We start from the raw sequence: 16,785 nt of genomic DNA, 5'->3' as shown, positions 1-16,785 counted from the left end.
TTGTGTCAAGAACTTTTATTTTTAAATATCTGTTATGAGTTAATTGGGATCTTTGCTCTGATCCCTTTATCACAGATATATGAAACTAATTTAGAGAGGATAACCTTTCATAGAAAAAAATGACATCTCCCAAAGCACAGTCTATTATTTCCCTGTATTTTCCATGCCATGGAAAGAAGGTTCTAATAACCTTTCAATTATTTTTTAAGATAAGGAATTCAGCTCATTATATGCTTACTATAATTTTACCACTAATTTAGGATGTTTCATTTTTAGAAAACAAAATCCATGATTTATTTTGTGTGCCTTATATCATGATAAAACTATAGATCCCATTGAAATAAATCTGAAACAAGTCAGAATAAATAACAGAAACACCACTATTTTCCTTTATCTTATAGGTCTTCTCAAACCACGAGTAACTAAATGATTGTGCATCATTCCAGTAGCAAAGCCGAAATCGCCAGGAGTCTTATCAAATAGACCTTCGGATTCTGTATTCCTAAATCAAGAGAAGACTTCACAAACTGCTGCAATGTCTGTATCTAATCTATCATGGTGAGTGAAACATGTTCTTTTCTTAGATTCAAATAAATGCATATCATGAGCAATATTTAGTGAGTGAGCTGTATTATCAGAACATGGGTAGAAAGCTAACTTTAAATATCTAGATTTCCAGAAATTGTGGTCATATGTTAGGGTGAGGAGAGCAACCATGAATTCCAAGTCTGATGCCGTGAGTGGGATGGTAACTTGAAACTCTGGGAAAGCCTTTTGGATTTTTGAATCCCAGTGACACTCAAGACCTGTCTTTCCAGCAGATCCAGGGAGACTGGGGTAGGAGTTTGCTGTCCTCAAGTGTTGCCTCTTGCTGCTATATTCCTTGACACAGGACTAAACACTCTGTATGTATGCCTGTGAGAGTGGAATTCGCTCATCAGTACCTCTTTTTTTCCTGACTCCATATTTCAAAAACATTACCAAAATTAAGCTGAACAGAACTCAAATGTAAGAGAGAACATCACCTTATCAACGCATCTCTCTAAACACCTGGCATTCTGAATAATCTCTGACTTTCGGTTCATGTGCAAAAGCTGTTTATGATTTAGAAAGAGAAGTATAAAGGTACTTTTCTGGCAAATCATCAACTTTTCTATGGCAATGAAGAGCAATACTAGCAGGGATGAAGTTGAAGCCATTTAACTGAACATTGGCTGTTATATAAAGAGCTGAAAAAGTTATACAAATCCACAGTATTCAATACAGGAATGTAAGAAAAATTTGATAATCTTTTCCATTTCATCATAAACCCATTTCATTTTGTACTGGAAATATAGATAGAATCAGATTTCAGAGTTGTTTGCTGATTCAACTTCATTCCATAAATTTATTTTTAGTTAGGTAAACAATTTCTATAGGGCAAAGAATATAATTATTTGTATGAATTTAGAGTCATGTTTCCAGGGGACCTAATTTTTATTGACTTTAAAATTTATTATTGTATCCTTAGGATCTCAGTTTAAAAAAAGAATTAAAAGAGCTAAACTATATTCTGTTAAAAATAAAATGGTGCTTAAATTGTGAATTATTACTACAAAATGCAAAATAAAGTGATAAAATCTTTTAAAAACTTAGTTTCTATAAAACTTTTCAACTCTTTCAACTCCCTGGGAGACAGTGACATTTATTTAAAGAAATTTGGCACTAGAAAACATGCATGTGGGATACGAACCCTCAAAAAGTAGACAACGGGTCAGAGAAGGAGGAAAGAAAAGGAGAAGGGGAAGAGGGAGGAGGGAGGAGGAGGAAGAGGAAGAGAGGGAAGGAGGAGAGGAGGAAAAGGAAAAAGGATTAGAACATATGATTGTCATGCCTGAAAATAGGGCCCATGTGGCCTGGTTCAAGGCAGGACGGAGCTCACGCTGGGACCCGTGCTTGTGAGGCCCTGCCAACCACTGCCCCAGTATGACACAATTTGGCTTAGGGGCATCAGAAACACAAGAACTAACTCCACAGAGAGATTTCATGGCATGTTTCCAGTCGAATGGTCTAGCATGGCACCTAGATTTCAGCAGATTTTTTATAAATATGTGCTGTAGGAATGAATAAAAAAAGGGCAAAGTGGGTAGTTCAGTGGTAAAAACAAGCTATCATTGTAAATGAAAAGTTAAAATTAGGAGGGCATCTTGTAGATGTCATATAGCTGAGATTTGTAAGAGTTCTTAGGTCACAAGTTCAAATGTTACAGAAACAATGTGTGGATGTTTTATTCAGTAGTGTCCTTGATTCTTATCGCCACCAGTTTCCCATGTTAGATTATCTTAAACTTGTTTTGCCAGCGCCACCCCTCCAAATGGCTGTGTGGTGTTTGGCACCTTCCTTCTTCTTCTTAGCATTTGAGCTGCCCCAGAGCTGGTAGAGAAGAAGAACAGAAAGCAAATCTAAGATGCACAAAGAAAGTAATGACTCCTGCTGCACTAAGTTGAGGAATCATTAACCTTTTTTATTCACATGGACCTTTGTGACTCTTTACTATTTCTCAACATTTTTCTAATCTTCATTTTAAGGAGCATAATCTGATTAATTTTTGAATAGGGATGCTGAGTAACCCATCAATTTCCTATGGAAATCTTTTATACAAAGTTACATTAATGGAAATAAATTTTTATAGCCCACGGTCTGGCTCTGTTTTGAAATTCAGAATCTCAGACATGAAAATATTGAAAAACAGTGGAAATAAAATTGACTCATAGAATATTAATGTAAGGCAGACAAAGCTTTTAAGTGCATGGATGCTTGATTTGTCCTGATTAGTGAATTCTCAAACTGCTCTGGAGAACTAGATGAGAATCGAAATCAGCAGTTTGACTGAAAATCACAAAAAAATGGCATGAGAAGTTCTGTGCTTCCAATACTATTCAGAGAGATACAGATGGGGCTCACTTGGGAGGATACACTTGTCAGTAAGGGATATTTGAAGTTACAGTAGCCCTGTTTGTGATTGTCTCTGTGGTTCTTCTGAGTCCTGCACTCTTTTGCTTAGTTTTCTTGTTAACGTTATCACTGAGCTTATGTTCAAAACTTTCTTCAATCTGTGTACATTTTTGGCCTACTATGACTTCATATGCAACTATGTTCGTGTTTCCATTATTTTAACTCTAAAGTGTACTGTTATGGATATGTGGTGTGTCTATTGTGATTAAATTTTTATATATATATTTTTTTACAATACAAACAATACTCCTAGCTTTAAAATACACAGTGTAGCTGGGCGTGGTGGCGCACGCTTGTAATCCTTGCGCTTGGGAGACGGAGACAGGAGGATCATGCTGGCTCGGAGCCAGCCTTGCTGGCTTAAGAGACCCTGTTTACAAATAAATAATATAAAATAGGTCTGGGAGTGTAGCCCGGAGGTAGAAGGGCTTCCAGGAACCCCAGTACCACCAAAAAAATAAAAATAAAAATACACAGTGTAGGAAAATTATCTTTTGACATATTTTTTAAAAAAATTCATGCTCTAGTATTTTTGTGTGTTCCTGTCTTGCAAGATCTCAAAAAAAAAAAATGCAACCCAGAATACTTCCAAGTTCCTAGGGAAATAGAATCTCAATCAGAAGAGGAACTCATGCTCTTCATAATATGCAGAAGCTAGGAAGAAAAGGGGTCATAGGAGGAGCTCTAAATGAAAGAGGAGAAACCATAGATGAGCAAATAAGAGACCTAACTGGGAGTCATGGGAGGGGGAGAGGGAAATTCCCTAATACACATGCTGTACATTCACAAATGTATCAAAGTCAATCATTAAAGCCAAACATGAGAAGGAGGGAAGAGGAGGGAATGGAGTGGGAATTGGGGAAGGGCTAAATGAGCAATGTGTGCATGTGTGCCTCTACTATCTTGTACTCCATTCAGATGTAGGACTACAGTGCACCAATAAAAAAAAAATTTAAAAAGAGGAGCACAGTAGGAGTTTATTGTACAACTTATGTAGACATAGAAGGTAGTTTATGGATCTCATTATGTAGTAACTAATTACCAGAGGAAAATAATTATCAAGTGCATGCTGATTGAGGTCAGGTTCAACTGCACACATTCACAACCAGGTGACAGGTTCCAACCTATTATCTGAGAAAAGGTTTGTTTCTGGTAACAGAGAAAAATTCACATAATACAAGAAGGCACAGAGAAGGGGAAAAGGGAATCTTAACTGTAACACAAGGATAGAAATGTTATAATTCCAAGGGGTGCTTGAAAAGACTTTCAGGGCTTCCTTCCCAATAACCATCAAGTCTCCCTCTTTTATATTTTAATAACAGTTATGTATAATACATATGCATACACAACCTGTCATGTGTTCATATATATGTAAGTTTAAAGCATATGACTTTGTAACATGAAAACTAAGTAAATATCAAAACTGAGCATTTATTTGACATTTACCATGTAACAGGCATTATTGTAGGCATTTTGTAAATATTAAAACCGTATAACTTTCACAACAATGTTCATAATAATGTGGTTTGTTCTTAGGATTCTCTAAGTGGGGAAAGTGAAATATGGAAAACCAAGTAACTTGCCTAATAAGACAAAACCACTAGGTAGTAGATTTGGCAAATGAATGAAGACTGTGTGTCTTGAATCAGTGCCTTTTACCACTAAACTTCCCCGTGAAAATAATTTTCTTGCTATATGCATTCATCCTCGAAACAAATGCCCTAATTCTCATTTATCAAACAGAAGTTCCCCCATAATTTCTTCCAGTGTGTTTCTCCTGAAAGAGAGTACCTGGGAGCATTCCTAGGCATTAGAATAGTGCCAGGAAATGGAGAAACAGTTGACATCTCTAATTTCCTGGGATGGGGAGGATAAAGAGATTCTTGCTATAAGAAATTTAGTTGAAGTTACACAATTATGCAAAGTGAGCTCTCTACACTACAAAATGTGATTCCATTACACTTGTTGCATTACAGTCCAGACATTGTCAGGTTTTCATCCTGATACAAAGAAGCACAGCAAGATGTGAGCATTTTGTTACAATTCAACTGAAAAGGCTTTCCAATTGCAGGTCTCATAAAGACCCTCCACTACTAAGTACTTTTTAATCCACAGGCATCACCACACCCTCAGCATCCACTCTTTGAATGTTACTATACTTATGGTGTATGGTGTTACATATTCAGTGATAGATCCAAGAGTGTCTTAACAGATTTTGCCAAGTGGCATCCTTTTGACCTCAAATTATTTTTGCATTATAATGTCCATGCATATTTCAGTTCTTGTCCCAATGTATCTTAAAGACTGGCTGGCATCTGGCAGAGAGGAGGATATTTTGATTAGAGCCAGGTATGAAAGAATTAAGTTACTGGATGAAAATAAGCAGTTGCCAGTTCATATCCACTGAGTGTCTACAGTGCACCATGCCCAGTGCTGAGCAGTAAGACAGTGTTCACCAAAAGCAATGACTCCTCTTAATGGAGCTCATATTTTATCCAAAGGACTGATAAATGATCAAATAACTGACTTAATGAGATAAGTGCTTTAAAAGATAGGCCAGAATGTGTTTGGAGATAAAAGGAATATTTGCTTTTTCCACTTGGAATGAATGGCTAATGTTTTGGATATATGCCTCTCACATCCATTCTTAAATGCAAAGAAACATGCTATTTTCAAAGAGCCAAACACTATAGAAAATTATAAAGCAGAGATTGAGAATGACTTTAATCCTACAGAAAATCATTGATAAAAGAACCAAAGCATGCCGGGCATGCTTGTAATCCCAGCATTTGGGAGCCTGAGACCAGAGGATCGCAGTTTGCGGACAGCCTCAGCTAATTAGTGAGGCCCTCTGAAACTCAATGAGACCCTGTTTCAAAATAAAGAAAAAAATTGGGCAGGGGGTATAGCTTGGAGGTCAAATGCCCCTGAGTTCCATTCCCAGACCTGAACAAAAAGGGAACCAATGCATATCATTTTATACATATTTCACAATTTTTTTAAAAAGTGGACTTAAATCATATGTGATATTTTGCCATCTTCTGTTTTCACTAACAGTTTCTGTGGGCCTCACTCTAGTCAATGAGAAAAAATTCACATCATCACATGCAAATGCCTTCATAATCTATGACCATCATGTCATTTATGTTACCCATTAAATTGGATCTTGAACCCTATGCAGGGTACCTCTTCAGGACCTATTTTGTTGTTTCTATCTGGATTTCAAACATCAAGGCCTGGAGAAAATAATAAATTTCTGAAAACATGTCATATAAATTAGTGTCTTTTTTTTTCAGTTCTGGGGATGGAACCCAAAGGCATTTGACCTCTGAACTGCACCCCCTGCCCTGTTTTTTATTCTTTATTTTGAAATAGGGTCTCACTAATTTGCAGAGGGCCTCACTAAGTAGCTAAGGATGTCCATGAAACATGATCCTCCAGTCTCGGCCTCCCAAATGCTGGGATTACAAACATGCACCACCACACTCGGCTAAATTAGTATCTTTTTTAATTCTGAAAATTTATCACATATACTAACACTTTAGCTATAATTAATTCCTTAAAAACATTGAGCAATAGACTGATTGTTGTCCAGAAAATTTTTACTTGCAGTTGACGGACATAATTTTATCAAAAGTCAACAAAATATTCTGTTATGCATGACTATAGATTGGAAATATAATAAAGCCTGAATTGTACTGATTAAATTTTAAGTGATGAGCTTTATTAAGTAAGTTTTTAGTTTAAAATGCTATTATAAATGTTGACAAACTCAATACCACTCCTATAGGAGATAAGAACCAATTTGAATTATTTTATTCATCAAAGAATAATCTTCTTTAAATCCTAGTGTTGATAAAAATGCAAAATTAATGTAATGTAATGTTAGAAATTATGATGTAGAAATTACAAAAGTAATGTAGAAATTGCTTTTCCAGGTTATTCAGTTGATATATAATATTTGCATTTAAGTACTTTAATGAGTAAATGATAAAGCTAATCATTCCACATCATTTTCAGCTCCTGTGTTTAGGAAGAGAAAATTCTGGATAGACAGAAGTATCCAATTTATTCTAAGAATGAGAAAGGGGATTCTTTCTGCAAAAGTTGTCATAACCACTATTCTGCAAACTTCATGCCCTAATTATGTTGTTAAATTGCAGGCTTTCGAGGGCAGTATTAATGTGTTTGCATTTGTAGTGGTAAAGGAAAGAGAAACTTAATGGTCTCTATTTGGGGAGGGATGAAAACTCAAGGCAGGGGAAGGAATATGGATAAATAGAAGTTGAAAGAGAAATTTTTAGCCCTAATTTTACAAGAAAAAAGTTAGAATTGTCAACAGTCTATTATTGTAGAAGAGGAAGAGAGTGAAAGGTAATACATAAATATAAAGCAATATTTCTAGTTGAAAAAATATTTCTGTGTGATAGGAAACACTTAGTTGGTGGGGCACACACCTATAATCCCAGTGTTTGGAAGTCTGCAACAGGAGGAAGGCTTGTTTAAGGCTAGCCTCAGTGTCTCAGCAAGGCTATTGACAACATAATGAGAACCTTTTTTGAGAGCCTAAACTTAGAGAATCCTCATATTAAGTTAAGGGTAGCAATAATAGTTATAGTCAGTTTGTAAATGAGTATAGAGTAGAAAGGGGCAAGTCAAGTTGGGGAAGGGAAATAAATTAGAAGAAATTATCATAGCAGAAGAAAAGAGGTGAGAATAAGAGAGAGAAAATGAAAGCTCAAGAGAAATAAAAATGTTTCTCCTGAAGTACATAGAACTTTAAGGTAATGTACTACTATTTGGGTTAATGTCAATTTACTGTATTCTACAAAATTTCAATATGTCTTTCTATTCATAATATGCCTTTTTAAATTGAAATCCTTTAATTATTAAAATGATTAATACTATTTTGATTTGAGATTGACAGTTTTAAGTAAATACATTATATTTTTAGCACCCTCAACTACTGTTAGCTTTGAGTAATACGCCTTTAGACGTATCTTGCGGAAGCCAGGCATGGTGGCACATGCTTGTAATCCCAGCATTTGGGAGGCTGAAACTGGAAGATTGTGGTTCCTGGACAGACTCAGATAGTTAGTGAGGCTCTCCACAACTTGGTGAGACCCTGTTCCAAAATAAAGAATGAAAAATAGGGCAGGGGGTGTAGCTTAGAGGTCGAATGCCCCTGGGTTTCATCCCCCAACCCGTGGAGAAAAAAAAAAAAGAAATATCTTGCTGAAAGTTAAACATTTACAGCAAACCTGTTGAATATTTTCTCCTTTATATATCAACCTAAAATTATTTTTCTTTTAAAAATCAACAAGCCACCTTGGTGTCCATCATCAGATGAATGGATTACCAAATTATGGCATATACACACAGTGGAATTCTACTCAGCAATAATGAAGAACAAAATTATGTCGTTTGCAGGAAAATGGATGGACCTGGAGAACATTATGCTAAGTGATATTAGCCAGTCACAGAAAGTGAAGGGTCATGTGTTTTCTCTCATATGCAGAAGCTAGGGAGTAATCGGGTTACCAATGGGACTTCAGATAATGGAGAAGAAACTCCATTATCTGGAGCCAGGGAGGTAGACCAGGAGAAAAGGGAGAAAAGAGAGAGTTAATGAAGGAAACCACTTCCATTGACCTTATGTACATATGTGAGAAGACCAGTATCAATCTCAATACCCTGTATAGTGAAGGGGGATAGGAGGGAGCTGTCCAAGTGCTGTGTGCATGTAGGTCACTATCACTGAACTGCATTATGATGTGAGGCTGTAATGCACTAATAAAGGTAAAAAGAGAAAAACCAAATAATTAATAAAATATTTTATATTTGTTCTTAAGTAGTGATGCCAGCTAGACATAAAACCCATCTTTGGAGAGAATTTTTTTTTGTGGGGTCGGATCTGCTTAGAGGACTTTACTTTCTTGGAGAGTTAATAAATCTAAAGCTACAGGTTCAATTTCCATAAGAACTAAATAGGTCCATTCTCCTTTACTGACATTCTACACTGACACCTTTATTAGTCCTCCTCCAGAAACTCACAATTGGGCACAGTCATTAGAAGTAGTTGATTAATCATTGCTAACTCATGTCTGGTACCGGGGGAAAATATAAACACTAAAGTCTAGTGCTCTTTAGGAATTGATAATGGGTTCAATTTATCATCTTCCTTTTGAATATTTTCCAAGTCAAAGAAAATAAACATATCCCTTTTTGAGGGATTCTGGTGATTGAATTCAGGGGCATTCTACCTCCAAGCTATACCGTCAGCCCCCATTTTTTATATCCTCGGTATTAAATCCAGGGACAGTTTAACTCTGAGCTACACCCCAGCTTTTTATTTTGAAACAAACTCTCTAGGTTGCTGAGTTGGCCTTGAACCTACAATCTTCCCTTCTCAGCCTCCCAAATACTGAGATTTACAGGCATGGCACACCATGCCTGGGTAATTGTATTCTTTAAAATGTGCTTTCTCATCATTCTCAGAACAGTTATTTTACTATAATGTGAAAGAACTATAGTAAGTAATCACTCTAATATTTCCTCAGACTGTTAAAGCTTTATCATAAAGTGGACAGTCTGTTCCAATTCTTCAAGACAAGTGTTACTAAATGCCAGCCTTTTTTGTACTTGAACAGTTAATATAAATAACAGCAAATGGTCATTTAAAAAAATTTTAGTTACTAACACAATTAGGTAAGCTAAAGTATGCTATTTTCAGCATAATTAAATAAAATCTTAACTGTCAAACCTGAAACATTTACATTGTTGTATAAAATTATCAACTCATGTGTTATCCTAGTATATACTGCCCATTTTATTTTTTATTTATTGGATTTGGTTTGTTTTCTGTTTCTTTTAATATTATGAAGATATTTCAGTTTGACTTTTAAATCATTCCAGTTTAATTAGAAAAAGAAAAAATATTTCCGTGAAAAATGGTATTCACTAAAATAATTTACTCTGTTAATTTATATTTGGTTTTATGTTCCACTTTAAGAGTAGGTTCATTGTGATAAGTGTTGAGAATAATCTAAAGTTAGTTTGTGAATGAATAGGTATTTTAAAATAGCTCTTGTACAATTAGCTATTTAGAAAAACTAGTATTTTTAAGTAGTTCAATATACTATACTTTGCTATATAGTATCTATGTATAACATACAGTAGTATAATTAAGCATAATCTACTAAAGTATATTTTATTCTCTAGTTTAACATATAGACTGACATTAATTTTATGTAAATTAGAAAGTTTTTCTTTTACTTATGTTCATCCATTTCTTCATTCAATACATGAATGTGCCTATGATGAGCTTTTTAACGCTGTAATTAGAATGATGAATGAAAGGGAAGTCCCTGCTCTCAAGCATCTTATATTCTGTGCTGGAGACAGATGTCAGTGGGTGAACAAACATGCATTGTCATGACAGAGGATGACACATATTTTGAAAAATGATTAACCAAAATAAAAAGACAGAGTTTGAGTTTGGAGGGTTAGAGACTGGGAAGGAAAGGCCTTTTAGAAGAGGTGTCATTGAAGCAGAAAGGGAATGAGATACATAGCTGTTAGATAAAAGTCATTTCGGGAAGAGAAGCAAAAAGAATAAAGGCCTTCACACCAAAACCTATCTGAAGCCAACAGGAAACCATCCCATCACAGGAGAGTCTAGGAGCTGACCCCAGTGAGATGTCAGGGAACCCTCAGGCCAAGAGAAAAACCAGACTGTGTTCTCCATGTGACATTTTGCCCATATCAGGGTACAAGTGGAATTTCAGATGAACTATGAATTCAGTGAAATTCAGTGATGGGAAGAGTACAGTATTGAGAGTAGTCACCATATCTGATTTCCAAATTCTAAAGGACCTCTCTGAGACCTTCAGAGTTTATGGAAATAATTCATATTATATTCCTACTATGTATACTCGGAAAATGTGATTAAAAGGGTGTGATAATGAGAAAAATAATGAGGTAATGAAATACCTTCACAGTTTGTTTCCCATTATTGTCCATTTTAAAAAGCTGACAATACATCTGAACACATTTGAATAATTAGTGACATAAAATACTTAATCTATTAAACATTTAATCTTGCATTCATGATTTTTAAAGTAGATGAATGAGTTTTGTAAATTGTGAAAATTTAGAATATATTATCATTGCCCAACTTGCATTTTAGGCTTATTATTAAATTTTCTCCCCACTATAAACTCTAAGACTACTTTCAACATATAAACACAGAGTGCATTAAGTAATGATTTGTCTACTTTCTACAGATTATTACAAAAAAACAGATTTAAAAAACATTTTTTTGCTTAACAAAATAAAATAAAAGTTGATAAGTCCCCACTCCTACCCCATATTGTTGTTGTTTTCAATTGAACCATGAAATCAAAGTCTGGAACCTCTGGTGTACTAGGAATTATTTCAAAATGGCACCAATTTAAAGTACTAATGTCAATGGTATAGAATCCAGATAACAAAAGAAGTCAATCATGGCTTTTGTCATCTTCATTGGATACTGTAGCTTGGTAGAATCTGTAGATGGATAGAGCATAAACACAACTTAATTGCCTAGAATGGGGTGAAATGATCTTATAAGAATATAAATATTTAACCTATTGGAGTCTTCTTTGATTAGATATATATAAGTCACTACCTGTGTTAGTGCAATGACAAATTCACTATTCTCTCTGTGAACCTTTTAATTTCATATCTAGGAAGTTTCTTCACAGTTATAATTTCTTCTTTTCTGCTCCTGCTTTATAGTCATATTACATTTTTTTATTTAAATAATTATATCTTGTTTACTGAATAGCATTTAAGTATTCTTACTAGTAATTCAGACAGACTCATTTTTATTATAGACAAAATTAGTTCATTGCTATATACTATTCTACTACTAATGCTATTGAAGAGGATTAAAAATATGTGTTTTTCATAGTAACTAAGCTTAAGTCTCAGTCTCTCTCTCTCTCTCTCTCTCTCTCTCTCTCTCTCTCTCTCTCTCTCTCTCTCTCTCTCTCTCTCTCTTTGCGGGTCTGGGGATGAAACCCAGGGACATTTGACCTCCAAACTATACCCCTGCCCAATTTTTTATTCTTTAATTTGAAACAGGGTCTCACTAAGTTGCAGAGAGCCTCACTAAGTAGCTGAGGCTGTCCGCGAACCCCGATCCTCCAGTCTCAGCTTCCCGAATGCTGGGATCACAAACGTGAGCCACCACACCTGGCTAGCTTAAGTCTCTTTTAATTCCTCAGAATTTGAAAAGTTCAGTGTTCTTACATTCACTCTTTCTTACCAAGGTCTCATAAATTATATTCAGTGAGTTGAGATTATTAATTACAAGTATGAAACTAAACTCAAGTGAAGATTTTCCTTTGATCTACATCTGTTCACTTAGATGGTGCATGATTTTTATTAACTTCATTGCTAAGTGGTCAGAACAACTGAACTGCGGCAATAATAGAGATAGAATAATCTCTGTTAAGAGACAGGTTATTCTGTCTCTCCATGTATAGCATGATTCTTATATGGTGATACTACAAATATTAACAAAAAACAGTACTGTGAAATCATATGATGAGGATCTGTGTCTGAAATAGTAAGGAAAATTTATAATTCCATAATAAAAAATGATTTGATTGAAATATGGAGACAGGATCTAAAGAGCATTCTTCAAATTCATTGTCAGGAAGCACATGAAAAGATGCTTAACATCACTAAGCATCAGAGCAGTAAAAATCAAAATCACAATGAGATCCTATTCAGACCCTCTAGGAGTAACTTTACAAATTATACAAATATTATATGTCAATAAAATAAGATTACTTTTACAAAATTAAGTAGTATCAAGTGCAGGCAAGGATATGGAGAAATTGAAACACTCAATTCTTGTGAGCATGTAAAGTAGTTGAAGCCACTTTGCAAAATAGTCTGGGAGTTACTTAGAAAGTTAAACACAGAGTTCCCATGTGTTCTAGAAATCCCGACCCTAATTCTATGCTCAAGAGTAATGAAAATAATGTTCATCCAAACACTTGTCTATGAATGATTAGAGAAACAAAATTCAGACTTGTGTAAGATGTGGAAACTACCTACTTGTCCAGTAGAGTGAACCTTAAAACTTTGTGCTCAGTGAAAGCAGCCAGGAAGAGAAGCCTACTTACTCTATGATGTCATTTATGTGAAATGTCTAGAGTAGGCAAATTCAGAGAGAATGAGAGTAGATTTAGTAGTTTCCTGGGTATTGGGGAATTGAAGGAAAATGGGTAGGAGTAGAAAAAGAAGATTGATATCTAGAGGGTTTCTTTGGGGATAATGAAAATGCTCCACAATTGATCATGGTGATAGATAAAAAAAATTATGTGAACATGTTAAAAGCTATTAAATTACATATTTTATATAGGTGAATTGCATGACATGTGAATTATTTCTCAGTATCACTCTTATACTAAAAATAATGTGTGAGAACTAGAGTGGGCAGGGGTAGCCTATAACAGACATATTCCTCTCCGAGTGCTTTAAGCATCAAGCAATGAGGCTTCATATTTTTAACTTATTTACAAAAAGAAAAAATGGTCCAGTGCTTATATCAATTAGATGCTCCAAGTAACAGAGGAAACAGTATGATCTTATATGCTGACAATGTTCTCTTCCTATCAAAAACAACTAAAAAAAAAACAGCTGAAACTGTTGGTTAATATTATGGGAAAGATCTTCTGCATATCAATTATGCCCAAAATCATTATTTTTGGCAGTCACGCTATAAATCCAGACTCAAGAGAGATAATCTTGTGCCATCTGCTCTCAAGCTTGAGAATGCATCAGAATCACCTGGAGGACTGGACAGAATACAGATTGCTGGATCCTGCTCTCTGAATTTCTGATTAGGATTGAGGTGGAGCCTAGAAAATAATTCCCAGGGGAGGCTAATTCTGCTAGCCTAAGAGCTACATTTTAAGAAGTGCTTATGGTCCTATTCCAAATGGTTTCATTACTCGTGATTATACTATAAGCAACTTGTCCTTTCTGATTCAAATATAATTATAACAAAAAGGCAGTGATCTACGTCGTACATTAGAGGTGTGATTTTAGAAGTTTGTATGATCAAGAGAAAATTGTTATATAACACAGAATTGGTAATGTACTGAGTAGGCCAACTTTTCAGTCTGAAATATACAGCAAAACTTGGGCAGTGAGTAGAATTCAAAGGTCACAAAGAAAGTCAGACAGCAGTGAATCAGCCTGATGCCAGAGAACTAGATGTGAGATCAATAAAGTCTTGCTTTGGGGTGGTGGAAGAGGGCAATGAGGTGATAGTCACTAGGACATCACTGCATCCTAAGTGGCCTCCAATTCCTGGACCACATTCTTGGCTTTGTGCAGCCCAGGGGTACATCAGACATATTGTTCCCCTGGTTCTTGCTGTGCAGCTGCTTCTGCAGTGCTGGGAGCATCACAGGGTAGCCCAGAGATCTGTCCCTGTCATTCCCAGATAATCCCCTGCAATAACCTTTCCTTACTTTGAGAAGTCCATGAGTGGGCATCGTTTCTTCAAAGTCCAATCAACAGTCTTTCAAAGAGATCTCAACTTGTTTTTTTTTTTTTTTTTTGGTGGTTCAGCTTTAATAAGATGACTCCATGCAGAGATGTGCTTATTATGGACTCTATAGCTCAGTATTTGATAACCACATGCCATAACAAGGAAAAAAAAACAGCACAACAAAACCAAACAAAATAAAAATAAGCCCTATTGCACTTAAGGAAATGCACAACTCTAAAATGAAGATAGCAAACATCCCATGTTGACCTCAGTCAAGCCCAACCTGGTGTTTTTGTTATCACCAAATTTCAACAGGAGTTGTTGTATTTAGTTTTCACATTATCTCAAATAAGCAGCTCTAACTCACATCTGGAAATATAACCACAAAAGTTCTCAGTGAGAGCAACCACATTCAGTAAACAACATAACCTCATCATTTCACCTCCTATTGTTTTTTTTTTTATTTTGTTTAAAATCTTCAACCCACACTCTACATAGCTCTCTATTTCACTGTCTGTCTGGGAATCAGACTTTGGTAAATGTCCAGCCATCTGCTGAGCAGTGGGATTATGCACCAGGATTATGCAGCTCTGTCCTGGCAGTCAGAAGTCTGGTGATGGAAATTTCAATTGGGAAGGTGAGTTTCATAAATCTCCCCATGAATGTGTTGGAAACAGCTATCACTCTGTGCTTGACATTGATCAATAACATTTGTAACTTGCCAAATATAATAGGTACTTCCTATGTCTTCTTTTTTTCTCCAAATGTTTAAAATCTGAATTGGAAAAAAATATGGAGGGATATCAAACAAATCCTTCCTTCAGGAAGATTTCTTTTTCTTACTGATTGCACAAGAACCTAGAAGTAATAAACATAATGAATGCTTTCTCAAGGCAAGCAAGGTAATATATTAATTTTAAATCTCTTCATATGTCATCTCTACACTTACCTCAAATATCTAGCTGTATTTCCATAAAAACATTAAAAGGAATATCATAGATAGAAAAAGATCATCAAAAATTCAGAGTCTGATTCTATGCAAATTCTGAATATGAGTGCAATTTTAAAATACAATAAAATGCAGGGAAAAATGTATATAAGTGAAAATGCTCCCAGGGATATTACCTAGTTTGAATTTCAATTTCTTTGGTTATATTTCTGAAAGTACTTTGCATTTGTAATATAAAACCAAAAAGTAATTAATCTAATCTAATTTTTGTATTTGTGTATCAAATGTTGGAATAGAACCAATTTTCTATTATAGCAAGAGTCTACCAAGCTAGTGTACATAAAGCTTTCAAACCATCTGGAACAATAATGTTCCTCCTACAGGAAATTTATCAGTCAGAAAAGATGGTGGATGTTACAGACTCTCAGCTTTTCACCTCAAACCCACAACTGAAATAGGGAACCACAGGATACAAATGGTTACTGTTAGGATAACTCAACACAAAGTCGACCTATTATATATGTGATATACATGTATGTATGTATGTATGTATGTATATGTATTTTCTTATTTATTTATTTATTCATTTATTTTGTGGTACTGGGGATTGAATCAGGAGCATTTTACCTCTGAGCTACATCCCAGCCCTATTTTTTATTTTTTTTATTTTGAAACTGTGATGTAAAGCTGCAGAAGGCCTCACTCAGTAGTTGAGGTTGGCTACAAACATATGATCCTCTGTTTCAGCCTCCCAAGTACTAGAATTACAAGCATGCACTACCACGCCTGGCATATATGTGACATTTAATTCAGATATTTTCCCCTGATATTTGTTGAGGCAAAAGCTAGAAAAGCAAAGATTTTCCATAGAAAGTGGATTCAAAGAAAATACAAGCAGGATGAGAACTAAATATAAGTAACTGAATCGGTAAGCCAGGATGCTGGTTATTGGTGATGTAAGAGAACAGTTTTTCTGGAATTATGAAGCAAGAAACACAGTGCACTCATTTTATGAATGAGAGAGAGAGAGGTAGGGAGTAGAAGGGGAGACAGTATAGATTTTCCACCATTAAATAGAAATGGAGATATGAAGCTGGTTATAAGATAGAATCAGGGTTGAAGAATAAGGGAGGCTCTATATGGGAAATTCTTAGCATTGTTGGATGCAATGGGAATGAAGTGTGTGGAGAGAAGCTAATCAATTGAAATAGGAAAGAAGAGGGGGCCAGAATTTCTAACGAGGTAGGCAAGGATAGAAAATTCAGTATAACCATTGGATAGTCGTTGG

The 16,785-nt window shown here is 35.3% G+C and overlaps 1 protein-coding gene across 1 annotated transcript in view; it reads left to right on the top strand.

The window, feature by feature from the left end:
• Positions 1-535: 535 nt before the first annotated feature.
• The window catches only part of OXR1 (oxidation resistance 1), a gene marked incomplete at both ends in the record, with an annotated part of 346,540 nt that continues 330,290 nt past the window's right edge, over positions 536-16,785 (top strand). Inside the window, one exon of the mRNA XM_080694624.1 lies at positions 536-558. Coding sequence (XP_080550750.1) covers positions 536-558 — 23 coding nt within the window. The remainder of the gene's footprint in view (positions 559-16,785) is intronic.

This window comes from Muscardinus avellanarius, assembly GCF_963383645.1.
Source record: "Muscardinus avellanarius genome assembly, chromosome: 4".
Taxonomy (NCBI): Eukaryota; Metazoa; Chordata; class Mammalia; order Rodentia; family Gliridae; genus Muscardinus; species Muscardinus avellanarius.
The sequence above is the reverse complement of the archived record's forward strand: the minus strand, read 5'-3'. Positions and strand labels throughout refer to the sequence as shown.